General features: G+C 45.2%; 2 protein-coding genes across 7 annotated transcripts in view; one reads left to right on the plus strand and one right to left on the minus strand.

Annotated features, from left to right (window-relative positions):
• LOC105026173 (amyloid-beta A4 precursor protein-binding family B member 2) overlaps positions 1 to 3745 on the plus strand; it is a 31809-nt gene extending 28064 nt beyond the window's left edge. For 3 of the 5 annotated variants that reach the window (XM_029119260.2, XM_029119262.2, XM_029119261.2), the window contains 4 exons: positions 818 to 907; positions 1099 to 1214; positions 1495 to 1677; positions 1881 to 3745. In XM_029119260.2, coding sequence (XP_028975093.1) covers positions 818 to 907; positions 1099 to 1214; positions 1495 to 1677; positions 1881 to 2054 — 563 coding nt within the window. In that variant the 3' untranslated portion in view covers positions 2055 to 3745. The remainder of the gene's footprint in view (positions 1 to 817; positions 908 to 1098; positions 1215 to 1494; positions 1678 to 1880) is intronic. The other 2 variants (XM_029119263.2, XM_029119264.2) reach the window with 1 other exon arrangement.
• A 17-nt stretch (positions 3746 to 3762) lies between these two features.
• The window catches only part of LOC105026172 (putative methyltransferase NSUN7), a 31443-nt gene continuing 8773 nt past the window's right edge, over positions 3763 to 26432 (minus strand). Inside the window, exons 4-14 of one of the 2 annotated variants that reach the window (XM_010897460.5) lie at positions 26333 to 26391; positions 21707 to 21834; positions 20766 to 20918; positions 18478 to 18661; positions 16587 to 16806; positions 15977 to 16120; positions 15702 to 15803; positions 13701 to 13824; positions 8725 to 8845; positions 4608 to 4890; positions 3763 to 4468 (exon numbers count right to left, since the gene is read on the minus strand). In XM_010897460.5, the coding sequence (XP_010895762.4) occupies positions 4020 to 4468; positions 4608 to 4890; positions 8725 to 8845; positions 13701 to 13824; positions 15702 to 15803; positions 15977 to 16120; positions 16587 to 16806; positions 18478 to 18661; positions 20766 to 20918; positions 21707 to 21834; positions 26333 to 26391 (1967 nt within the window). In that variant the 3' untranslated portion in view covers positions 3763 to 4019. The remainder of the gene's footprint in view (positions 4469 to 4607; positions 4891 to 8724; positions 8846 to 13700; positions 13825 to 15701; positions 15804 to 15976; positions 16121 to 16586; positions 16807 to 18477; positions 18662 to 20765; positions 20919 to 21706; positions 21835 to 26332; positions 26392 to 26432) is intronic. The other variant, XM_020046012.3, reaches the window with a different exon arrangement.

Below are 26432 nucleotides of genomic sequence, written 5' to 3' on the forward strand. Positions count from 1 at the left end.
CCCATACAAATATACCAACACCCAGCAAACGTATAGCACCGTGGTGTAGTGGTTAAAGATACAGCCACTCATGTGGGAGACCTGGGTTTCGAATCCAGCAAGGGCAACAACATTCATCACTTCTAATTGCGGGCCGGCCGAACTAGGCTTACCTGGTTCCTTCTCTGGTTTCATCTCTGCGTCCTGCTCTGTGTGTTGGAGAGTAGGCAGGGATTCCAACCCCTCAGGCTGTCCTGTAAATAGACATTTGTTTTTCAGCCCAGCATTAATCAAAACAGCCCCGCAGAATCTTTGCCCACTTGTGTGAATAACCGTGTTTATGTGACCTAATTAAATACAACAGTATCAGCATTGTTCTAATATTCACAATATTCCAAGTGTCTGTATCGGTTTTTTCATTTAGATTGGTAAGCCTGTTTGGACATTCTTATCCCTGAGACGTTCTTTTGTTCTACTCGGTACAGTGTCCCACCCGTGTACCTGTGTTAACTCTGGTGTCTGATGTGTGTGTTCTCCTACTGCCTGTGTTAACTCTGGTGTCTGATGTGTGTATTCTCCTACTGCCTGTGTTAACTCTGGTGTCTGATGTGTGTATTCTCCTACTGCCTGTGTTAACTCTGGTGTCTGATGTGTGTGTTCTCCTACTGCCTGTGTTAACTCTGGTGTCTGATGTGTGTGTTCTCCTACTGCCTGTGTTAACTCTGGTGTCTGATGTGTGTATTCTCCTACCACCCTTGTGCCTGTGTTAACTCTGGTGTCTGATGTGTGTATTCTCCTACTGCCTGTGTTAACTCTGGTGTCTGATGTTCTCCCCCAGAGTTTCCCATGCCAAAGACTGAGCTGGTGCAGAAGTTCCATGTTCACTACCTCGGGATGACGTCGGTGTCTCGTCCAATAGGTAAGAGAAGTAAGGACCCAACGATTCCATCCGCACCTTATCGCTGGTCCCATCCAGCACCCTAATGACAACCCTAAAACACACTGAAGGTAGAAGACAAACTCCAGTTACACCTCTCTCTATCCTTTCCTCTCTCACTCTATCCCTTCCCCCCTTCCTCCCGCCGTCTCTCCCCCTCTATCCACCTCTCCCCCCTCCAGGTATGGACATCATCAACGGGGCTATAGAGAGCCTGGTATCCTCCACGGGGAAAGAGGACTGGACCCCCGTCATTCTGAGCGTGGCGGACGCCACAGTGGCCGTCATCAAAGAGAAGGCAAGTGGCATCTCTTCTCCAGGGAACCGCACGTTAACACTGACCCTTTTCAGCGCAGCGTCTTACACCATTTTCCTTTGTTATCCTTTTTGTAACCATGTGATTGATTGACATGGGATCTGCCCATCTACCTGCGCTCTCCTAGTCATCCATATGATCTCTACCAACATTCTCTTCACCGCAGTGACCTTATCATGGAAATAAAATAATAATCGGAAAATGTCTCTCTGAGTTCTCTTGACAATCCCTGTTCTGCCTTCCCTGTCGGTCCGCTGGACAGGAAGAGGAAGAGGAAGTCCTGGTTGAGTGCCGTGTTCGTTTCCTGTCCTTCATGGGCGTGGGCCGGGACATCCACACCTTTGCCTTCGTCATGGACTCTGGGAACCAGCACTTCCAGTGCCACGTGTTCTGGTGTGAGCCCAACGCTGGCAGCGTGTCTGAGGCTGTCCAAGCAGCATGTGTGGTGAGCTTACACATATTGACGTAAAGACATGACATTGTACCATTATCCGCTTCAACCAGACCAGGAAGTTAACGTGACGGTAGGGATACAAGTGTGGTTCAGGTCAGAGTTCAGCTGGGGGTGGGTCTGACTGGTTAATCTCGTCAAGACGCTGATGTGCTTTTCTCTTCCTTGCTCCTCCCCTTCTTCATCCTCTTTCTCAGCTGCGGTATCAGAAGTGTCTGGTGGCCCGCCCCCCCTCACAGAGAGCTGGCTCTTCATCCCCGCCCCCCGACTCTGTGACACGCCGGGTGACCACCAGCGTCAAGCGTGGCGTCCAGTCTCTCATAGACACTCTGAAACAGAAGAAACCGCCCTCAGAACTGCCCCAGCAATGACGGACAGCTCCCTGACCACACCCCCAACCGCTACCCCAGCCTCTGGCCCTGTCACTCACACTGTTGCCACAACTACGACCTACAACCACGAGCTAGCAAATACCAATTATGTACATACATGTTAACTTATCACCACTGGGCAGACCAAAGGAGGAATGGATCTAGAATCAAATGTCTGCCTAAAATAAAATGTGAAGTAATCTGCTGAAGAAATAGAAGAATGTAAGGACGATTTCCAAATTACAGCATGATGCGAGGGTGTTGATTTGTTTTTAGTGGAACTTTCCGTTGAACTCATGTCATAGCGAGACTTGCCTACTTCAGCCAAGGTACACCAGTCCAGGATGGACATGGTCCTCGTCTAATGGAGTGCTATTACTACTGGGATGTGTGGTGGATCAAACCATTGCTGAAGGACACTGAGCTAATGTGACAATAACAACCACTCCCAATCAGTGTTGGTTTTGTTCAATGAGGTCCCGTTTTTTCTCTTTTTTTGCCTTCTTTCTGTTCCTTTTTCCCTACTCCTCGGGCACAGTGAGAGCAGCACAGTTCCATTGCATTGCCAAACGGAGTAGCATTTTGAACAAACCGACATATCTCTTTAAGACGTCTCGTTGACTTGGAAACGGGACATAGCAATGGGAAAAGCCAGTCATCCCAGACATGGCCACATTGGCTCCACCCGGCCTGATAACCTTTAACCCTCAGACACCAACAGAGGTGGGTCATATGACAGACTGGACAGCCATGATGTCATAACGGAGACAGGAAGTGTACAGAATATGTGAGCTTGGGTTGAATTCTGATAGTCCTAGTGAGAACAAGATCACTTCACCCACTAGGTAAAACGACCAACTCAGATGTGCCTAACATTGGACACCATGTTGGATGTAAGCCAAGTTAACTACTTGCAAGGAAAGGAACCAACTTACCACTTTTTCTTTAGGTTGTAATTGCTACGAGTGCAGCTACCATGGACCGTGATCCTTCTGCATTCTGGGTAATTTCAGCTCAACAACATGTAAGCCATGTAGACTTGCAAAACAAGTCCCAGAGTGGAGTAATAGCAACACTAACTTCCCTCAGAACAGGAACAGACATTGCCTTGCCTCATTCTGGCTTTCTGGGGATTCCGAATGAATCTCATATATGGGCAGTCAGAATTCAACCAATGAGTTCAGTTAATCAAAACGGACTGAACCAATGTCATATCAGAAGAGGGGTGCCTGGATTTGTACTATATACACCCCTCTGATTGTACAGTGATGAAAGCACCCGCAGCAGTTGGAGAAGTGAGAGGGAGGACCAGGGTGGTGTTGGTGTTGCATGTGTCTGTAATCTGAATGTGAGAGGATCATTGGAGAGAGAGAGGGGGGGGGGGGGGCTCTTACTCTTGGGGCTGATAACATGGACAGACAGGGGAGATGCTCTGAACTAAAGCCTAACCATACTACTTACACCTGTTTCCCCACTCTGTCTCTCACACAAAAACACAAACACTGACTGCATACGTTGATAGGACCCAGTGTCACCCCTCTGCACTCAGCTCCGTGAATGCAATCCAGTCTAATGTAAAATCACAGAAACATAGGCCTGGAAGTCCTGTCATTAATGTACTCTGTTCTCCACTGGTCTCCACACCGTGTAAATGTAACCTGTTGTGAAAATAAAGGCATTACCAAAACAAAGGAAGGTTTCATTTTTTTATGTAATAGTTTAAGTCAGTGCAGCTGCATACAGTGTGTTGCATTTTAATAATGGGTAATTGGCACTGCTGTAAATATATGCAGTTCTATTTGAAATTATGGCACGCTGGTTTAATGACACAAATGGAAAGCCTTGAATCCAGGCTTAATTATATTAAAGGTGCTTCAATAGGTGCCCCACAAAATACTGACTACTGTGGACAGACACCACAGTGGGTGTGGGTGTGTGTGTGTGTCCGGTGTACTGTGTCCGATATCAGAGCCAAGGGCGTCTGTGTTTGACTACAGGTTTTTCGTTCATGCTGCTGGTGGACACTACCAGGGGAAACTGAGGGTGTGAGTCCTTCCACTGGTAGATGGCCAGAGAGGGGCTGGACCTCTGAGGCTGGAGTCTGCTGGTTGGCTGGGAGAAGTCAGGGAACAGGACAGGGGGCAGGGTCAGGGCCACAGGGCGCAGTACTTCCTGACGACCTCTAGGGGGGACTGGGGGGCCCGAGGGGGCTTTGGTGGACCGGGTAGCAGGGTGGCAGGGAACTGTGGAGGATGGCGAGCGACGGTTGCTGTAGGCGGCCGCAGCATTGATAAGACGACTCATGCTCTTCCTGGAGGTGCTATAGGCAGGGTTTGGGGAGGAGTAAGGGGAGGCAGAGGTGCCGTAGGAGGAGGTGGGCTTGGGAGGGCACTGACGAACAGTCCTGACTTTACCTGGAAGACAGAGGGAGGATGTGAGGGATGGCAGAGAGAGAGTGAGGGATGACAAAGGAAGAGATGGATAAGAGAGTCAGCTCTTAGCTTTACATAGACTATTGACTCTTGAGTTGGACCTCATCGTGAATGAACTGACCTTGTGTTGATGGATCTCCATTGGCTGACCCGATTGTAGGGGCGGAGCTACTGCCCTTGGTCTCACGGTTTAGAAACTCAATGATCTGTGATTGGCTGCTGGTGGCAGCGTGGAGGCGTGTGTGAGCCGAGCGGGAATGATTGGTGCTGATCGTTGCTTGGCAAGTCTGCCGGCCACGCCTTTTCTTCCTGGTTGGCTGGTTTGAATCCATCCCATCCAATAGGCCTTTGGCTGCTGCCCTGGCAAGCACTTCCTGTGCAGACTCAACCTTCTCCGGCTCTGGCTGTCAGGGAAGGCAGAGAGAATAACTAGAGGGAGATACAGGGACTAGATAAACCGTTTTACAGCAATGTAAAAACAGTCTTTGTATTGCAAAGACGAGTGTCTTCTATGGGCCAGATAAGGTGTAGTAAATAGTGGAACTTGAGTTTATGACCATATGACGGTTACAACGATGGCTATGAAGCGGAGTGAGAGGGGAGACGTGAGAGGACAGGCACCTTGTCCTTTCTCCCCACCACAGGGTCACATGCTGTCTCAGCACCAGCCTGCACGGCACACTGCTCTCTTCTACTCTCCACACCAACTGAATTATTCACAGTCAGTGAGCGAAGGGAGGGCGTGTCGTCTGAGTGGGGTCTTTGGGGGTTGTCCGGACTGTTGACGCTAACTCACACAGACGGGGGACGCTGAATTATTCAACAGTATTCTCTCCCCTCCCTCCCTCTCTCCTCTCCCACTCTCTTACTCTCTCCTCTTCGTCCTCATCATTCTCCTCACCCTTTTAAATCCCCCCCCCCACCCCCAATCTCTTCACACTTCTGCTCCAGTCTCTTAAATCATCCTCTCCTTGCTCGGGCACACTGCTGAACTCCCAGCACAACAAGCCTGTTCACTGTCCCACACGCTGTGCGACCTAGTTATGCCATTCTCAACAGCAGTCTTACTGCATAGACATTAAACTCTCACCCAACCTTCCCTTTCCACTCATCTAACTCCAGGCTGAAAGAAACACACACATGACTAGGTAGTGTAGGAGCCTCGGTCTCCCATCGTCTCAGTGCAGACAGAGGTCCAGACTCATCGCGGTCTCAACACTCTTTTATTGGCCCTGACTGTTCTTGTACGGAAACCTCATAAAGAGTTTTACTGGGCCCGATTTCGAGCCAGCTCCCTGCTAGATTGCATTCCCACACTTATCTAATTGCTATTTTTATGGCTCTTTTCAGAGTGCCACAATAACTTTTGATTAGCTGAGTTTATTGGAGGTGGGGAGAAGCCTGTTTGAGGTGCCATTATGGCGGTTTGATGATCTTTTCATCCCTGTCTGTGGAGGAATAAACATGACGGATGACAGGGGGGGTGAACAGATGCTGCTGTAAAAGATGGATAGAGAGAAGAGTAAAAGACCGTGAGGTGGGGGCGGGGGGGGGGGTTGCTTAATAATCCAGTGTTTTGTAAACCGTGGAGCAGGGTTTATGGAGGAGTATGAATGAGGCCATGCTTTGGCATTTGTATTATGGTGACCTGTGTGGACAATCATCCGTCTAGAAGAAGCTCCGAAACTATTTAAGTGGGCAGATAAATAGCAAGGCTGAACACTGACTGTGGTTTCCCATCGTGACCACTTCCACACCACAGTAAAGCGCAGCCAAGCACTTGCCTGGACTTGTAATCTCACTTAACACCCACCTACACAGGGAAAGAGACAGACAGAGAGATGAAGGGAGAGTTGAAGAGAGAGAAATGGGGGGTGGATTGTGGGAGGGTGGACTCCTTAGTGTATTTCTGTATAAACCTGACCTAAAATCTGATCTAGATCTTCATCTACTCTTATAATAGCAAAAGTGAACCTGATAAAACTTTCATCAAAACAATGGTTGAGAAAAGTGATATGAATTTTCTGGGAAAGTCTGTAAACGTCTAGACGATTTATCACAACAAAGTGCATCAAAGAAGCTGAAAAAGTTAAGTGTTTACTTCCATTCAAAGGCAACATCAAGCGTGTAACTCTACAAACACACTGGATGCATTCACATGTTTTTGGGTTAGGTTTATTGGGTTACGTATTCCCAATAGTAACTGCAGAAAGAGTGTGATGGAGAGAGACTGAGGAATCCACGATAGCTTGTAAGACTGGTTAGTCTGAGATAGACTATGCCAGAAGGGGACAGGCTGAAATGATAGGAGGAGACAGGAAGTGCATTAGGGAATAGGAGGGAGAAACAAACAATAACCAGACAAAAAGATAAATAGAGACAAGAGAAGAGAGAAATGGCAGAAACACACATCTTCACTCCTGCATATCAACACAGACAGCCTAGTCACTCATCATATTACTCTCAGGAACACCCATCCAGGGCCTGTGACAACAATCAGCAGAACTGTGTAAAACTGAACTAAAGAATGCTGACGTTCTCTCTTCCATGTGGTTCTCTGGACCAGTTCCCCAGGTAGTCCTATTCAGTGCAGCATGTAATACTAGTGTGTTTTCTGATGTCTGGCACACTTCCACAAAGGTCTGTTCTGTCTGTCAGCCTGGTTTCACTTCTCTCTGCTTCAGTACAAAGAACACAGAGAATGAAAGAGCAGCTCCCTCTGTGTTTCTGCTAATGCAGAGCCTGTGTGTGTGTGTGTGTGTGTGTGGACCGGTCTTCCTCTGTAGTCATTAGAGAGGTTCTGACTGCTCCACTGTTGTTCTACAACAGCCCTCTTCTTTCATCTCCCTCCTTCTTCTCAGCCTCTCGCTCCGGTCGTCCGTTCTCAGGCTTGTCTGCATCCTCTGATCCTGCCTTTCCCCTCTTCTAGCCCTCATTCTGATGTCCTCCCATCCTCTCCCCATCTGGTGGCTATTCAGCTCTACCTCCGAGGGTGTACAATCTGTTGTCTTCACCTGATCTTTTCGCCGGATCTTTCTATACCTCTTTTTCTACCATCAATCTTCCCTCGCCCTTCCCTCAGACAGGAGATGGAAACACGACCTGTCGCCTATTTCTGTGACCTAACGGTCTTTCTCTCTCCGCGTCTACCTCCCCCTCTCGGGGGTACGACCAAGTCCCTGTCATCTTCCCCACTCTTCACCTGATCTCTGCTGAAGCGCTGCCATTTCCCCTTACACGCACAGAGATCCCATGAGGTCAGCTCGCTGCTTACTCCCTGTCTCTTATTCAAACTGTCTTTACTCTTCTCCTCTCCTCCCTTCTGAAGACTCCTCACCTGGCAAACATACCAAATGTTTTACTATTTGTAAATGTCCTAACTCCCTCAGACCTCAGGAGAGAGACTTGTCTTTTCCAAGTGCATCTCAATGACCGGTAAGAGGCTTTCTTTTCCACCAAAACTCTTCTCTACCTAAATGCTCCTTATAATAACCTTCATATTTTCACATTTCACGTTACCCCAGAACCAATGTTTTCATATCTCTCGTTTCCGGCTGTGTGGTGCTATTTCTGTGAACAGATGAAAGTGTGTGGAGGATGGGGGAGTTCCCTGACGTGAACGAGGGCTTAGTCAGTGGATGGATATGTACAGCTCAGTGGATCACAGTGGGTTCTGGGGGGGGTGACAGATGGTTACCCCCAGGGAGGGGGCTCTTTCGGGGTCTCCCCCTCTCTCCTACGAGCTCTTTGAACATCCACCAGTCGGCAAACTGAGCACACCAACAAGTCAGCAGACAGCAGAGTTAGAACCAAACCTCCAGTGATAAGGACCTGATGGAGCCCAGGGGTGGTGCTCCGAGGCTGGGAGGGAGCACTCGGTGTATTCTGGGAGCAGATGGATGTTGTGTGAGCTAAATACGTCCCTCCCAGTGGATCAGGGTGAGGACTGACCATGGCCACACTGCTGATGTTGCTGCTGATAACAGCAGTGTACTAATACAATAATAAACAGTATTTTCTTTCTTTTTTTTTTTACAGGGGAAAACACACTGAAGCATGTATAGAAATGACAAGTGCGTATCACAGCAGTGGTCGGCCTTTTGTCCCAGCATCCCTCACTCAACCGCTGAACTCAGCAGAAGTGAGCGAGGCAGAGGGAGGCGAGTGGAGAGGAGACGGGCAGAGGGGACATGCTCAGGCCTCGGCTCCCGGCCTTTCAGGCAGTGTTTAAGTGTTACCTCTCTAGTGAGTACAGCCAGGAAACAGCCATTGCTCTCTTCAGAAGCATCCACTCTGAAGAAAGGACCCCCTGCTCCCTCATCAGCTCGGTCCAGAGATGTGGGTATGGAAGAGCTGGGCCTGGACAACACACACAGGTACAATACACAATTACTTCAGTGGGGTGGGGGGGGTTATGTCTTCTTAGAAACCGAGGCAGGGGGCAGAAACTGAGAGGGGGAAAGACAAAGTGAGACAGACAGAGGGCATACTTAGTGGAAGGAAAGCGATTGTCAACCTTCCATGACAAAGCTCTCATCTACAGAGACATTAACCTGGACTCCAGCCAGCTGGTCTTAGAGCTCTGTTCACAAACACAAAGACACCAGAGAGCCCCAGGACAGCAACCCAATCATACCCAACCAAATAAAGAGATATAAAACACAAACACTATTATTCTGATACACATAATAGAATTAAAAAATCACTACCACATGGAATGCTACCTTGCCCAAAAAGGTGACAAGTTGACAACAAACTAATTTGGAAAAATTAGACCCAAGGATGGGCGTGTCAAACATGACTGGGTCAGTAACATGACTGGATATTAAAAGATAATTCCAGAGAGGATGGGTCTGTCAGATGGATGAGGAAGGGGAGGGGTTCAACACTCGGTGAAAGACTGTGTGGGCAAATAGTGAAACCATTTATGAATAATGTTTCTCAGAATGCATTGATGTGATTTGCACATTTGGAACATTTTACACAGGGTCCCAACTCTTTTGGAAACAGGGTTGTAATTTCTGGAATCTAGAAGGACATGTACTGTAGCAGGGCCTAACTAGCTGAACTGGAAAGACTAATACTGGACAAGGAGAGCATTTCTCATGCAAATATAGAAAATGTATATATATATATATATATATATATATATATTATATTAAACAATTTGAATACAATCAGATTCTCCACACATTGGTCAATTCTTATATAAAACCAAAATACTTTAAGTTCAGTGATGAACCTAACAAACGACGATAAATGCATTAAATTCCCAAAGTGAAGTCTAAAACAAGGAGGTACTTTAGTTCCCAAGAACATAAATGACAGATTACTTCGGTTTTATCACCTTATGAAAGCAGATGTTAGGCCTTTAATCATGCATATCTTTCTGGAGAAGTGTAATCTCCCCTACTTGAAACAAGAGTACACGACTTCCTGAATAAGAAAGGTAGTTCTGGATCTCTGAAACTGGACTCCATTGTCAATTCATTTATCTTTGATTATATAACACAAGGAATAGGTTAAAAGCATGCTAATCTTAATTAAACAGGAGGATCAGCTCATCAAAATCTTAAATTTAACTACTAGTCTGCTAATAGCTACACTGTCATAGGCATCGTCCGTCTGGCTTGATGATATCCCAAGCATCATCCATCTGGTTTGATAATATCCGAGGCATGGTCCGGCTGGCTTGATGATATCCCAGCTATCGTCCGGATGGTTTGATAATATCCAAGGCATTGCCCACCCGGATTGATGATATCCCAGCCATCGTCTGTCTGATTTGATGATATCCCAGCCATCGTCTGTCTGATTTGATGGTATCCCAGGCATTGTCCGGCTGGCTAGATGAGATCCCAGGCATGATACTCTTTGACCTTAGCAATTCCTTCTCCCAAAAGCAAGGATACCTTTTCAATTATTGAGGATCAGTGAAGATTGCAAGTGGAAGTACACCTAGAAAACACTGATGGAAGATATAGCCTCTCAAGAAAAAAAGCCTCCAGGTTTTAGTAGATTAGAGACTATGTACGTAAACACCTCACAAAGAGGCCTTTGTTAGCTGCATCATGGGTCTAGCACATTAGCCCAGGTGTCCCAAGGTGGGCGATGCAATTGACCAGCTCCATCCAGGATTTGAGGGGTTAGAAATCAAAATGGGTTACATTCCTTCTGTGCTCTAGTGATACCTTTAGCACCTGTTAGCTCAATCAAGGAATGTTAATCAATCAAACACATTTTATAAAGCCCTTTTTACATCAGCAGTGGTCACAAATTGCTAGTAGGGTCAAAGCGTAGGAAGAAACCTAGTGCCAGATTCTGAAGGGTCTTCTGCCTGTGCAGGGTGAAGACTGTAAGCGTACATAACCTTTTTGTCTCACATCAATGTTTTTGCATATTCCAATGACCAGCTGGTCAATAAATCCAAATGATCTGTGTCCAGAAGTCTCAAGAGTGTTTTCCTTCCGGCACAAGGATATCAGTCACACTTCCTGGTTGAGTGAACAGTGTGATGGAACGAATGTGCTTTAGAAGACATCTCAAACCCTGGGTAAAAGTAATATTAATATAAAAATACCAGGTCCACTATGTCTGCTTCACATTTTTTCCAAAATCAAGCAAACTAACGGTTTATCTTGTTTATGGCACATTTCAACCAGTCAACGCACCCTCCACAGAGTCTTTCAAAGCAAAATGGGAGGAACAACCTGTCTCTGAAATAGCTATGTCAGATTAAGAGTATAGCTTGGAATACATTTATACATGCTCAATCAACTAGACACTCTCATTCAATGTAATATCTTACACTACACCACTCGACATGAAAATAAGCACCATATATTCCCTTCACTCGTGTGACAAGTGTCAAGCCCAGCCCGGACACACTACTTCAATCTATCTATCTTTTTTTTTTATTATTATATTATTTTAGATGTAATATTGTATGTTTTTTGTCCTACTTCAGTGTATGTCTTGCTGTGTGTAAAATAAAAAAGCATAAACCTGATTTCTGGACCATTCCCTGTCTTCAGAGAAGAAGTGAGATAAAGGCTCTATTTTGGGCTGGTAGTGTCAAACACATGTTCCATTGCAATTTCAAACTGTTGCACTAGGAGTGTTCATTTATATTTCTACTAGGATTGGTAATTTTTATTTTCAAGTGTGTCCTCAAAACCATTATGAAAAGTGCTAATTTCAGGCAGCACTGGCAGGGATATTTGACACCAATCAAAAGCTGTTTTTCGCTGTTAGTTATGGCATTCATTTTGACAGCGGAAAAGCAGCTTATCCAACCGTGACACACACTGCCCATACGCGCATGGAACCAGAGTAATGTGCTTTTGGTGCCTGAAAACTTTGCATTTAGAAAGATAAACTACAAAATGCATTTTTCCCCAGTTTGTTTCATTTGATTCCAACCAAAAATAACCTCCACTCTTCTCGAGGCAGTTTTCCTGATTGCCCAATACAATCACCAAGTAGCTTTGTCCAGACAGTCGATAAAGGGTTTGGCTCTTGAGACTGCTTGGAAATACATCTTAATCAACACAGCATTATTAGAAGAACAAGTCTGAAAGGATCAAAATAATTAGCTGATACTCTTTTATGTACATATTTATTATTGCATATATGGATCTCCTTCCATGATGTAGGCCAGCAGTAAGAAACTAGATTCAGCCAAGGGCCGTTTTGAGTGGTTTGTCAGTGGATTGCAAGAGATTGCATACATTTATTTTTCATTCTTAGGACTATCAGAAAAAATACTTAATAATATATTCATCATCATCATCTTCTTCCGCTTCATCCGGGGCCGGGTCGCGGGGGCAGCAGTCTAAGCAGGGATGCCCAGACTTCCCTCTCCCCAGACACTTCCTCCAGCTCTTCCGGGGGGACACCGAGGCGTTCCCAGGCCAGCCGGGAGACATAGTCCCTCCAGCGTGTCCTAGGTCATCCCCGGGGTCTCCTCCCGGTGGGACGGGACCGGAACACCTTCCCTGGAAGGCGTTCCGGAGGCATCCGAAACAGATGCCCAAGCCACCTCAGCTGACCCCTCTCGATGTGGAGGAGCAGCGGCTCTACTCCGAGCTCCTCCCGGGTGACCGAGCTTCTCACCCTATCTCTAAGGGAACGCCCAGCCACCCTGCGGAGAAAGCTCATTTCGGCCGCCTGTATCCGGGATCTTGTCCTTTCGGTCATGACCCAAAGCTCATGACCATAGGTGAGAGTAGGAACGTAGATTGACCGAGTTTAATAATATATTATTTTTGTAAAAAACAATGACATGGTCACGTGCCAGGGAGAGCCAATGCCCCCTCTCTTCATGTGGAGCACAGACACCTGTTTGTTGTGATCACTGCCCTCACTGGTGTCCCTGATCACTGTCACGATTTTAGTTCCTCTATCCCTCAAGGGTTTGCTGGTCACTGTTTGTACTGTTACGTCTTGTTTCTGCCTCTTGTCTTACTTTAATTAAGACCTCTGTTTTCCCTACACCTGTGTCCTACCTGACAGATTTAATCAACAAACAATGATTTCTTTTTTTAATCGTCTGTCAAAAGTTGTTACAGGCTGATATGTAACACTATATCAGTCTGAAGGAAGTACGGTTTGAAAGTCATAAAACGTACAGGAAAGTTGCAAAAACCATGTTGGAGGCTCGTAAGGGTTATGGGTTCATAATACATAGTAGCTTAATCTGTTTAGAAGTTAGACCTTCATTTGTAGGCAGAAAACCAAAAACGCTGTCTTTAATACAACTGTATATTGCAGCTCTGGAGTGTTGTGTAGTTTTGACTAAGACAAAAGACTTAGTCAAAACTACTACAAGAATCAACAGTAAACATTTGTCATGCTACATGCTCTATACATAATGAAAATAAGAGTGTAGCAACTGAATCTGTTAAACAGACTTGTTAAACATAATACCACAATATGCAAACACGAGGAGAAAGATTTGTGATCCGCTGCCAAGACAAAATGGCAACCAGAGTTGCCAAAATCAACCCTTAGGTACCAGTAAAACGTTTAAAATGCCGATATCCTTTTTAAGCTTTTGAGTTGGTAAAGTTTACTTCTGACTGTTTTGTGACTTTCTACTTTTGTTATTATTGATATTACTAATGTTATCTTCCTTACTCTTTTATCTTTTCATAAATAAATGTTTCTGATGCCAATAAATCCTTTTAAATTGAACAAATGAGCGGAGACTAACCGAAAGGCTTGTATGTTGGATCCCTCTGTAGGCTTCGCCTGCTCCAGAGCTCTCCTCACCACCTCCTCATTCTCCTCAGGGTAAGAGGAGCAGGTAGAATATACCACAGTCTGCACCTTGGGGACTGATCACACACACACACACGCGCGCAGTTCACATTTACACATATTTAACATAACCCAGCTGGGCATACCACTGGGCATACCAATGACGTACACAAACAAAATATATTCAACATGCTATTTAACATGCAAATTAAACATACGTTCAAACTCATAAAGCGTATGCAAGCATGATAATAAATTAATGTATTTTCAAATGAAACAGGGTATGACATGCTTAAAAATGGCTTCAAACAGTTATTTTACATTCTACTGCACCTTCCTCTATCAAAACCATCCTCACAGAAGGACTTTGAAGCTGAGAGATTGCTTAAATGTTCAACATTCAAACAGTTCTTGCATTTAACAATTTAATGTTATTTAACCGTTGTTCACAGAGCTGCATTGCACCAGCTGTTGAATCCAAGCAGCCATTTGTTTAGCTGCTTTGAGAATTATCTTTTACGCCAATTACAGCTCATTTGAACAACTAACTTTTAAGATCAAGTTGTTAAAGGAAATTCATAGCAGCACAGCGGTCTAAGTCACATGCCTTGCAGTACTGCTGCGCCATTGCTGCCAACTGTTCGAATCCCTGTTGCGGCATACCAACAACCCCAGGGGGGTCCAGTAGAGGGCACTGCAAAACACCTCACTGCTTCTCGGGGTGAGTGTCACCCTTCAGCGACTTCTTGGGGTAGGTTGGCCACCTGTGAGCTTAATCTTTGTTGTTCATCAGGGCGTGTGCCAGCGTCTGTGTACTGACTAAACACTTCCTGGTTGATCGAGCAGCGTGATAAGAAGCAGAATGCCAAGCAGTGTAATAAGACGCCAAGGGGCAGAAAACGTGGGGGAAACTAAGGTGATTCATTTCTTTTTTTTTTTTAAACAACAACTTTACTCCGACAAAAAAAAGAGGCGAAGATACACAGACCCGCATTTACAACTTTTCTAAATCTTTTCTGTCTGTGTTGACGCATCCCCCTCCACAGTGCATGGGGAGGAGAGGGTGTTGGGGGCTGGATGCCCAAGGGATGTCTATTGACTGAGCGCCGTGCCAGTGGGTGGGTCAATAGCCACCTGTCGTTCATTAACGGTCCGTTAGAGAGGATCTGCAGCCGCCAGGCAAAACTATTTCAGCCCGATCAATAACCGTGTGATTAGAGAAGCTGGGTTTCCATTTCACATACAGTTAAGTGAGTCACAGCAGGCATACCAGCACAAATCATCATTCATTTCTTTCATTTCTTGCTTTGCCCTCATGTTTTACCACACACTGAAGTGTTCTAACAATTTATTTTTCATTCTTAAATGAATATACCTCTAGGTGAGCTTGATTGAGCATTACAGGGACTTCCTGTGATCTTCGATTCAGAACAATTCCTTACCTCCTAACTACTATTGTGTGGCTTGTGGGTATTATGGAGCCGAACAGTCTGTCTCTGAGTCTCAGCTTGTCATAGCTCAAACCATTCAGACTCTACACATGTTTCTGTGAGAACAATCCCCAGAAACCTTACTCAGCACCTGTTAATGGCACAGACTAATAGCTGGTTTCTAGGGATGCAGAACTAGACAATGGTAGAAATGAGAAGTTGGTAGCAAAGAACACACAACAACACATTTTTGTGGTGTTTTCTGTCTTTGTAACAGCATGACCTTGTGCTAAATCCTTGTTTGAGGAGGTGAAGAGTTCCGCAGCCCTGGGACGGTTACAGTTGGCTACCAACACACCAACACTGACCTTACTGGAACAGGATATATTAGAATGTCTAATTAACACTTACAGCTTCACAGAGGGAAACTCTGCACTAATTGCAGATGAGATTAGATCATTCCTGAAACAGAGGCTGCACACGCAAGTACATACGCACACTCACACACAAACACACACACTCACACTTCAGGGCATGGATAATGTCCCTCTTCTGCTGGTCCACCAGTGTATCAAGCTTGGCCTGGGATATGGTGCCTTTGGCCAGGTCCTGGAGCAGGTCCGTGTCTGAAACAGGGGTGAGGGGTGGTTTTGGATTAAGCAAAGCACAGTGAACACTCACACACACACCTCCTTTCCTCTGCAGAACGCTGTAAACTCCAGAGGTTAAAGGGTTTGATTTGGGAGTGAAACGTATGAGGGTACTCTGGTGTAATACTTTAAAGGGTGTGAGGCAGTACCTCCGCTTTCCCGCAGTAGAAACTCCACAGGGTTGCTGACTGCAGAAACAGAACACTGAGGAGTCAGTAGGATGAGACGGACCTGCTGGAGCTTCGTGTGACATGGGTCCAAAGACAGAAAGCCTTCCGGGATCAGCTTCACATCTGACCGGGTGGACACACAGAAACACACACACTCAGACATACACAATCAGTACCTTTATAAGAAAAACCCACCCGCACTGAGACTCAACACACTCCCAGGAGCATGTGATAAATGGATTTTTTGCTTAACGATTAAATGTTTTTTTCCCTGTTTTCTGTTAACATTTAAAAATCGATTTGAATTCACAATGCGGTCATTTTTCAACTAAATGTAATGTAGGCCTACAATTTAAACCAGACTGGTCCAGTTGGTATTTTTTTCCAGGTGCTTGACTTTCCGTGTGCCTGCTGCTAGGCTGAGAGAGGAATCTTGAGAGGCTAAAAGACAGCCGCAGCCAACCATAGAAATATAATCCATACATGACGGTACCCATACAAATCAGGACTGGCAACCGGTTGCTACAGTTCCCAACACTTTACTTTTCTGCAGATGATGGAAACATGGTCGACACACACACACACATACTATTGCATGCCATTTTGGCGAGGACCTCCTGTAGCTCCGCCCTCTGGGCGGCAGGGCGGTCGCCAGTGCAGACAAAGACTTTAGCTTGGCCGTTGCCGTGGGCGACCAGGGAGGCGGTGTGCGACACAGTGAGACCAGAGCAGTGGCCCGCCATCAGGACGTCCCCCTCCGAGGCCAACAGGGGGGGCACCACGCTTGGCCCCACGCTACATGACTTGTCCTAGAGCAGGGTGGGTGAGGGGAGGGGGGAGGAGGGGGAGTAAGCCAGAAGGAAAGGTTAGAGTTACAACTTGATAAAGAAAAAAAGCAGTGAGAGGTACAAAGAGCGGTAGAGTGAGGGCGAGAAAGATGGCGAGTGAGACAGGAAGGCCGAGATAGAGATTGAGAGAGGGACAGAAAAAGGGAGGGGGAAAGAGAGAATGGACCGTGTGAGAGTTCGCCCCAGCTTTATCAGATTACCATGAAAATGACCTTCAACCAGACGAGACCCTGACCCGCCCCAGACATAATGCTGAACGTAGCACAACCCCACAGAGCACGACAGACCTTCTGTATCCACATCACAGCCTCAGAACAGAGGGAGGAAAGAGCAGCGACACTGAGTATGGAATGAGAGGGAGAGATGAAGAGCGAGAGGAAGTGATTAATTTAGCAGTGGTATTGAATGCTTAATTGAATTTGGCTCAGTAATCAGATTTCACTGTACTCGTGTGGCATTGCGCCTTAGAGTGGCAGGCAGTTTATTGGACTAGAAATTAAAGACAGAAGCGTAGAGCTCTGCAGCACTCTCCCTAAAAAAAGAAGGGCTTTATAGGGGGGGGCACAAATTGGTCATCTGTATTCACAGTGGGTGGGGAAGCATTTGCATTGAAATGTTTAGTTGAATTTATGTACGCCAGCCGACACACTACAGTCATATTTCTTCTGAATAACTTTTTCCATTTTGTAGAAGGTTTGGCTTAGAAACAAACCTGGGCTACAGAAATGATCCTATAAACTGGTTAGAAAGGGACACTATGTAGGGAAAAGATGCCATTTCAGACAGTCTTGCTGTAACTAATACCATCTTAAAAAATATAGGTGCAATCTCCAACCTAAAATGATTCTTCAGCTGTCCCCATATGAGAACCCTTTGAAGAACACTTTTTGTTTCATATAGAACCCATACAGAACCATTTCAAAAAAGGACTCTACAGTGCCTCTGAAAAGTATTCACCCCTTAAACCTATCCACATCTTATTTTTTTATATTGTTTTTTGCCACTGATCAACACAAAAAAAGTTCATAATGTCGAAGTTAAAAATAAAATCAGCAACCTCTTCTGAATTAAATACAATTACATACAAAACAGAAAATCATTAATTGTATTGATTGCACCTGATTGGTGCTGGTGCTTTAGAAGACCTTTATTCTGGATTTGTTTTGAATGTTCTTTCTTCCTTATGCTGTAGTTTTTGTTAGGAATTGTACTAATCAACCCAGGGACCTCCCAGAGACAGGTGTATTTTACGTGAAATCATGTGAAACACCTTGACTGTGCACAGGTGGACCACAGGTGCACCAATCGACTAATTAGGTGACTTCTAATGACAAGTGATTACACCGCAAGAATAATTACGCACTCAGTTATTTTCCGTTTCATATTTTTCATTCATTCTAAACAATTGGATTTGTCATTAGGGATGAAATGGCAAAAATGTAATTACATCCATTTAGGATTCAATAAAACGTCACATGTCCAAGGGAAGGGGAATGCTTTTGAGAGACATTGTACACGGAGTTCTCCTGGAACCGAAAAGCTTGTTCCTAGAACAATACGTCCACTTTGGGGACAGCAGCAGAAGCCTTCGTTTAACACTAACTGTGAGTTGGAAGAAAAGCTTCACAGTACCTGTATGATGAGTTGATAGTTGCTGAGCAGCTTGGTGCGGTACAGGTCAGCTTTGACCTGGGGGGGGAACACCAAGGTGTCTGCACAGTGGAGGTCCTGGCAGAAGGACACCCCCCCCAACTGTTCCACACAATTCACCTGCGAGAATCCCCCTTGCTTCAGGACTCTGAACACCTCATCAAGGCTGTGGGGGGAGGATAACATGGACTGTGTTTAAAAGTGCATATTTTTTTCCCTCCCCAATTTCACAATGTCCGATTTGTGACATAATGGGAGTTTTTCGAACCGGTCCCCTATTCAGATTTCATCCTGCCGCCTCTGCTTTTATCTTTTATTTCACAACTGACAAGCTTTGTTAATCACAACTTAGAAACATTTGAATAAAAGTTAGAAACAGGCTGAATCGAAGGAAATATAGTTTTAGTTTAATTCTCTATTTCCTGGTCTTTTTTCCCACGCTTTCTAATGTTCATGTATTCTGTAATTAATACACTATGAAATGTAAAATAATCTTACTGAACATTAAAAAGGATTACAATAAATGGAATGTTAAAAACATGTTGCCTAAATCTAAGTTGACCTTGGAGATAATCAGTAACTTTCTAAGATTACTGATTACCAATGTACCTCCTAGTGTAGCACTTGTCTTACAGTCAGGAGTTTGTCAACCAGGTTCACTGCATTAGTTCATGTAGGCTTCATGTGTCCCCTATCATTAGTTCATGTTGGCTTCATGTGTCCCCTATCATTAGTTCATGTTGGCTTCATGTGTCCCCTATCATTAGTTCATGTTGGCTTCATGTGTCCCCTATCATTAGTTCATGTTGGCTTCATGTGTCCCCTATCATTAGTTCATGTTGGCTTCATGTGTCCCCTATCATTAGTTCATGTTGGCTTCATGTGGACCCTGTCATTAGTTCATGTTGGCTTCATGTGGCACCTGTCATTAGTTAATGTTGGCTTCATGTGACCCCTGTCATTGGTTCATGTTGGCTTCATGTGGCACATGTCATTAGTTCATGTTGGCTTCATGTGGCACATGTTATTAGTTCATGTTGGCTTCATGTGGCCCCTGTCATGGTTTACTTGTACACTCTGATGGCCAAAAGCTTAGCAACTGAATTGAACATGTGCATTGACCCAAAATGCGCATTCAATATTATACAATGTAAAACCTGTATATGGACTTCTAACTCTGTAATCACTTTTAGAAGTAATATGCTATATCCTGTATGAGAATACCTCTTTGAGAGCAAACACACACACACACACACACACCACAGGTGACCTCCAGTCCCAGGCCTGGCTGTGGGGTATTGCTGATTGGATCTGTCCACTGCAGTAGGATTTACACTCCACTGAATCAGGCTGTCTGGGGCACAGCAGGATAAACACACACACAAACACGCACAGACTAACACACACACAGGCACGCAAATAAACAAACACACCTTATTTCACTCAATTTGTCTTTTTCTTTCCATCTTTTTTATTTCTATCTTACACATTCACACACACATGCATGCACGTGCGCACACACACACACACACACCAACTGCGCTTTAATGGGATGTTGGCAGAGCCCCTGGATCATAAACCATTGGTCAATACTCACAACCTGTGTGCATGCAGACGTGTGTCTGTGTGTAAGGCTGTGTGTGTGTGTGTGTGTGTGTGTGTGTGAATACATGCAGATGTGTTGGTGTGTGTGTGTGTGTGTGTGTGTGTGTGTGAATGCATGCAGATGTGTTGGTGTGTGTGTGTGTGTGTGTGTGTGTCTGTGTGTAAGGCTGTGTGTGTGTGAATACATGCAGATGTGTTGGTGTGTGTGTGTGTGTGTGTGTGTGAATGCATGCAGATGTGTTGGTGTGTGTGTGTGTGTGTGTGTGTATGTGAATGCATGTAGATGTGTTGGTGTGTGTGTGTGTGTGTGAATACATGCAGATGTGTTGGTGTGTGTGTGTGTGTGTGTGTGTGTGTGTGTGTGTGTGTGTGTGAATGCATGCAGATGTGTTGGTGTGTGTGTGTGAATACATGCAGATGTGTTGGTGTGTGTGTGTGTGTGTGTGTGTGAATGCATGCAGATGTGTTGGTGTGTGTGTGTGTGTGTGTGTGAATGCATGCAGATGTGTTGGTGTGTGTGTGTGTGTGTGTGTGTGAATGCATGCAGATGTGTTGGTGTGTGTGTGTGTGTGTGTGAATGCATGCAGATGTGTTGGTGTGTGTGTGTGTGTGAATGCATGCAGATGTGTTGGTGTGTGTGTCATCTGTGTGTCCAGTGAGCAGACCTGCTCTTGAAAGTGTTGACCCATGCGTAGAAGGGCAGCCTCTGGGCTCGGTCCTGTTTGTTCCTCACAGCCTCAGGGAGGATGCAGTCGATGGATAGCAGGTCACGTTTGATCCTGCAGCGAGCCAGTGCAGCTGCCAGCTTGGTCTTAAACCTGCATCACATACAGGACGGAACACAGAGTACAAGAGAGGAGTTACTCCTAACACGCTCCAGAACGGTCCAGCAGAACAGATGGTGTACACAACCCAGTTCTAACCAGGGAACGGTTTAATTAAGTGTTCTTGATCTGAACGATATAGTTTCAGAGCATCTTATGTAGACTCTCGGAGTTCACAGCATTCAACATGTCAAATCATAGTGAAAGACAAGTGACAACATGGATTCCAATTCGAGCCAATCAGAGGACAGTGCATTGACGTGGTGTGTTGAGCCATTCAGCTAGCTGGTTGCCCAAACGGACAGTTCCAACTCCGTTTCAGGCTGTCATTTGGGTGTGACACATCATGTTGTACACACTTGATCTCACTCAAGAGAAAGTTGAAAACCTACTTGAATGCCTCTGCCCTCCTCTCGACTTGGGCTTTGTCCAAGTCAGTGGTTACAGGCATGGCAGGAAGAAATTCTTTAATATTGTGCCAGGAAAAGGTGAATCCAGCTAATTGGTTAAGATATATCCAGGGCAGACACCACATTCCTCTGTGATGTACTGTTGTCTGTTGACTTGTGATGTGGCAGAGTAACTGTGGGTGGACTGGCCATCTCCCCTTAGTAAAAGTTTAATGGCAACGGTAAAGCCACACTGTTACGGTGCAAAGCCTCAAATGTGTGTGTGTGATTAATCTGAATGGCCAGTCTTCAGTCAGCTGTTCTACAAAAATAACATTCTGAAACTGTAAAATTGTTATTATAGGCATAACACAAATACCGCCTCACACTCACCCGAGCAGACAGTTCTCCACCTCGCTGACTTCCTGTAAAAGCTCCTCCCCCTGGTGTTCTCGAGGGAGGAACTTCCTGTCCTGGAAGTCATAGAGCATCACCGCCACCAAACTCATCTGATCATCAGGCTGGAGGGAGAACACATAAATTAGACCAACCCCGGGCTTCGTTTCTGGCTGGCGTTCAGGAAGTGCTGGTGTTGGACACACATGCACTGGCAACCCTGAGCCTGTTAACACCAAGCCCTCCGCTGTTGAAACTGTCGAGCAAGGATTGCTAATTTACCTCACATATCAGCTAGCTTGCGCTCAGTTGGTATCACTTCAGTGGTCTGGTGATTGGCAAAGTGGGTGGAACTATAAAACTAATATGAAATGTATGATGTTTTTTTCAAATTTTGACCAACAGACTCGCACATTACCACACAACAACACAACAGCAATAGAAATGATGGCGTAAATAGAGTAAATGAATAACTTTTAAAATAATAAAAACAAGGACACAATACTAATAAAGATAGTAGTATGAATAAAAATATGTGAAAGTGGTGAGTACAGTATTTGTAGATGTATCAGGTGGAGGAGTGCGGCCAGGCAATGATAAGCTGGGGAAATGTTTTCACCAAAACGAGTGCTATAGCCAGAAAACAAATGCAGCACATTTTCAATGCATCAAATGGTCTAGTCTGGGATGACTGGTTTCTACAACCTCATACAGGACATGGCAAAAATGTTATGATATTTATTTAGGTTTTACAGCATAAGGTTTTGCTTAAACAACAAAAAGCCATACAGGGGGGAGAGGAGCATATTTCGGCAGATAGAGAGCTAGGACCAGAGAGGAGGCAGACAGCGAGGTAAGCTTTCCTATAACTGGACCTGCTGGGAGCATAATGATATTGGTGCCAGCAAATCTCAGGATCAAGCTGCTACAGTAATGTAGTGGTGAAATTCTACCTACAAATGGAATTCAGAATGTTAATATGCATATACAAAGAAGTGATTTATTATACGATGCCATGAGCGTCAAATACACACCGTTTGTAGATCCAACTGATTCATTTTCTGTTCAAAAACAGCCCTTATTAACCAAACACGGTTAAAATCATCTCTTCACTCAGTGGCAAATCTACAGTGGTGTACAATGAAACACAATGGTGCAACCAAATGAGCGAAGAAAATGATTTTTCCTGAGACTGGGAATAGAGGTCTACGGTTGTAGTGTTGAGGGGATATTACAGATGAAGGCACGCAGAAAGGTTTCATTTGGCTCCCGGCTTGAGCAGTTAAAATAAAAAACAAAGAGAAGGCCAGACTATTCAGGTTTCTTTCGCATTGGCCAATATACTGTCAACCAAAAGTGTATCAATCATCCACATGCCATTCATTGCCGACACCTAAATGAGTCGTGTGTCAGTCCAGTCATGTCTGGTTTCTCAACAAGTTCTAGACAGCACATATCACAGCACCGGTTCTCTTCATGATTTTTCAATTATACTGAAATATTTACAAATAAAAAATGTGGACCAATCGATTGGTCAATAGAACTTTTGACTTGTAGAGTAAACACCGGATCAGCCCCTCACAAGAAACAGAAAAGGGAAAAAACAGTATTTCTTCAACAATCAAAGGCCAGAAGGAGAACAGTGTAGTATGAGAATATATAGATATGTCACACACTCAAATGTCCACTGCCTCACACTTGGAAAAACCCTCGGCCAGAGAGAGAAAACAGAATGGATAACGCAGTAACGCTTCAACTGGTACACCTGACTCCAGGAGAGGGAATACAAAGAACAGATCGAGAGAATAAAAGTAATTGACACGGTTCAACAATCAACATTCTTCATCATGAAACCCCAGAGGAAGACAGTCAGGATCATTCTGTACTGGCGCAGACAGCGACGACCTGTAGACACAGGAGCCCCTTAGAGATATCATATCACTTTCATCTGCAATAACATGAAGGGAACAGTGAAGGCAGTTTGATGAATTTATTGGTTAAGCTAAGTGATTTACAGAGCCAGAAGTCCTCACTCACAAGTGGGGTGGATCAGCTTTGGGATGTCCTGCCATGACCTGGCTTCTACCTCTTAATTAAACACAGCAGGAAAACCCACTCCTCCCTCCCTCGATCTCTCTTGAACACTTTCACACTTCATCTCCCCCTCCCTCTCTCGCTCTCCCACCAGCTTTTAATCACCCTCTTTTCCTCTCCCTCTTGCACCATCACACTCCATCACTGTCCCTCTATCTCTCTGCCTCTCTTTATCCATATCTCACTCTCTCAATTCTTCTCTCTTCCTCTCACTCTTTCACCCTTTCTTTCTCCCTCGGGACATCAGGGACACAGATCACATTACTGCCAGATGGTGTTGCTCAGCAGCAACAGACTGCTATGGCATTGCTGCAAGGCTAATGGGGTGCGACACTAAGCTAGGCTAATGCTAACAGCTAGAACAAAGAATAAGTGCCAGCACATTATTCACTCAAGGGCTTTTAGTAGAATTTTGGAAAGGTCGATATTAGACAGGAGCTTGGTCCTCCCTCTCCACCCCTTTCTGCCTCCCCTCCTTGCTCTCTCCCACCCTCCCTCCCTCGCCTCTCTCTCGCCCTCATCCAAGGTTGAACCCAAGGGGACAAGAGAAGAAATTCCTGTGGCTGTCCTGGCTGATTGACAACAGCACCCCCTGTGGTGGGACTGTGCACTCCTGGGGGAGCAAACAGGCCTGTTGCCTTTTTTTAGCACCTCTGACCCAATGCCTTAACACTTAACACAGACTACTTTACACTGGACACCGGGCAGCTGAACACTGGCTGAGACGTCAATCATGCTGTTGTCAATCATGCTGGGTATAGTACAGCTGAAATGGGTGAGGGCTACAAATCCAAAGGTCGCTGCTATGCTTGATAAGGAGAAATTGAGATCCTGGACAGTTTAGGCCCAGTGCGTTCTGTACACCACATATACTTTATCTCCCTGGCCTCTGCATCACTTCATTCTATTTCCAGGCTCACTGAGATATAAGATACATTCCTCTTTCCAATGCAATCAAATTCTCTCCAGGCTTTAGTCCTCCAACCAGGTTTATCTATTTCCATCTCTCAATCCTTTTTCCTTCACTATCCCCTCTCTTCCCTCCTTGTTCCCCTCTTCATTCTCTCTTCTCCCTCCCCTGAATCCTTTCATCTCCTTCTCCCCCATCCTCTTTCTCCCCCCCATTAAGAGCTCTTCTTTCTCCCCAAGTCTTTATGCTGCTTTTCCTTCACCTCCCGTCTTCCCTTCCTCCTCCTTCCTCCTCCTTCCTCCTGTTCCATCAGCGCATATGTCCTTCTGCTTCCTCACTCCATCAAGGTTGAACTTTATAGATGCCAAGGGTGTAAAATGAGGTGAGAGTGAGTTCTAAAGAAAGCCTCATTGTGTCTGGGCTTTATTATCTCCATGTGGGATGCCGAATAACGACCTGTCAACTAACCATGGGAAGACCCATTCATTCCAGGCAAGGCCATATTTCAAACAGGTACAACTGTGTGCATGTGTGTGTGCGTGTGTGTGTGTGTGTGTGTGTGTGCACTTATGAACACATTAAGCACACACACACACACACACACAGTGACACAATGGCTAGACTTCCTTTCATGCAGGGATTCTAAACTGATTCTCAGGACCCGGAGTGCAGCTGGTTTTCATTCTAGGCTTCTAATCAGGGACTGATTTAGACCAGGGATGCCAATTAATTACCAGGAACCAGCAGCACACCAGATCCCCAGGCTCAGAGTTTAGAACCACGCATTAATGTCAGTCTACCCATCATTCCAGTCACACATTCACTTCTCTTTTCCACAGAACAAAATGTCTGCTCCTGTCACAAACAGCCAGACATTTAAATGATAGTTTGGTAATAACAAAGGAGAGTCGCTGCTTTGTTTCAGGCCGTTTCTCAAAACTAGGGGCGCAAACAAACACATTTAAATTCCCTCCCAAATGCCCCTTCTGAGTAAAACAGGTGAGGTGCTGTTTTACAGTGGGTCTATGGTCTTGGTTTGTGGGTGTAGTGGGAAGGTTCCTTCTACATTTACTGTGCTATTTGCATTCTGCTCACAGCCCAGGAAGCCACTCCCAAAGACGGAGAGGGAAGGGATACGCATCGAACACAACTCACTGAGGACCGAGGCCGAGCACGGAGCGCACAGACACCGCCCAGGGCTGCACGGGCAGAATTCTGATCTCATCGCTAATTAACTGAGCCTTTTGGTTTCTGTTTGAGAAAAACAATAGAACAACAAAAAAGAAAAAAACCAGCCAGCGCTTCTTTGTTGTCTCAGATGTGTTTACTCATTAAAGAGTGCTGGTCATTAAAGAGTGTTGGTGTTTAATGACGGGAGTTACCATGGCACAAAAGGCTGATGTGATGAAAGAGGTTATATCCATATAATAATCAGTATCACAATTACAGATTAGTGGTGCAAAAAGCTACCGAGGCTGAAAAACAAGCGTTTCGCTACAATATGAAGTACAGCAGGACATTTATATTGACAGCTAAGGGGTACTAGGCTAGAGTCAGGAAGTGAGTTAGAGAAAGCTGTACGAGTTGAAACAAAAATCCAACTTTCGGTTTCAACTCACCATTGGTTGAGAGAGGTAAAAACAGCTGTCAATCATGACGTCTTCCAGGAGCTCTTGGTCTGTTTAGAAAAGAGACACTAAATAATTTCAATAACATGCG

This window comes from Esox lucius, chromosome 4 (genome assembly GCF_011004845.1).
Source record: "Esox lucius isolate fEsoLuc1 chromosome 4, fEsoLuc1.pri, whole genome shotgun sequence".
Taxonomy (NCBI): Eukaryota; Metazoa; Chordata; class Actinopteri; order Esociformes; family Esocidae; genus Esox; species Esox lucius.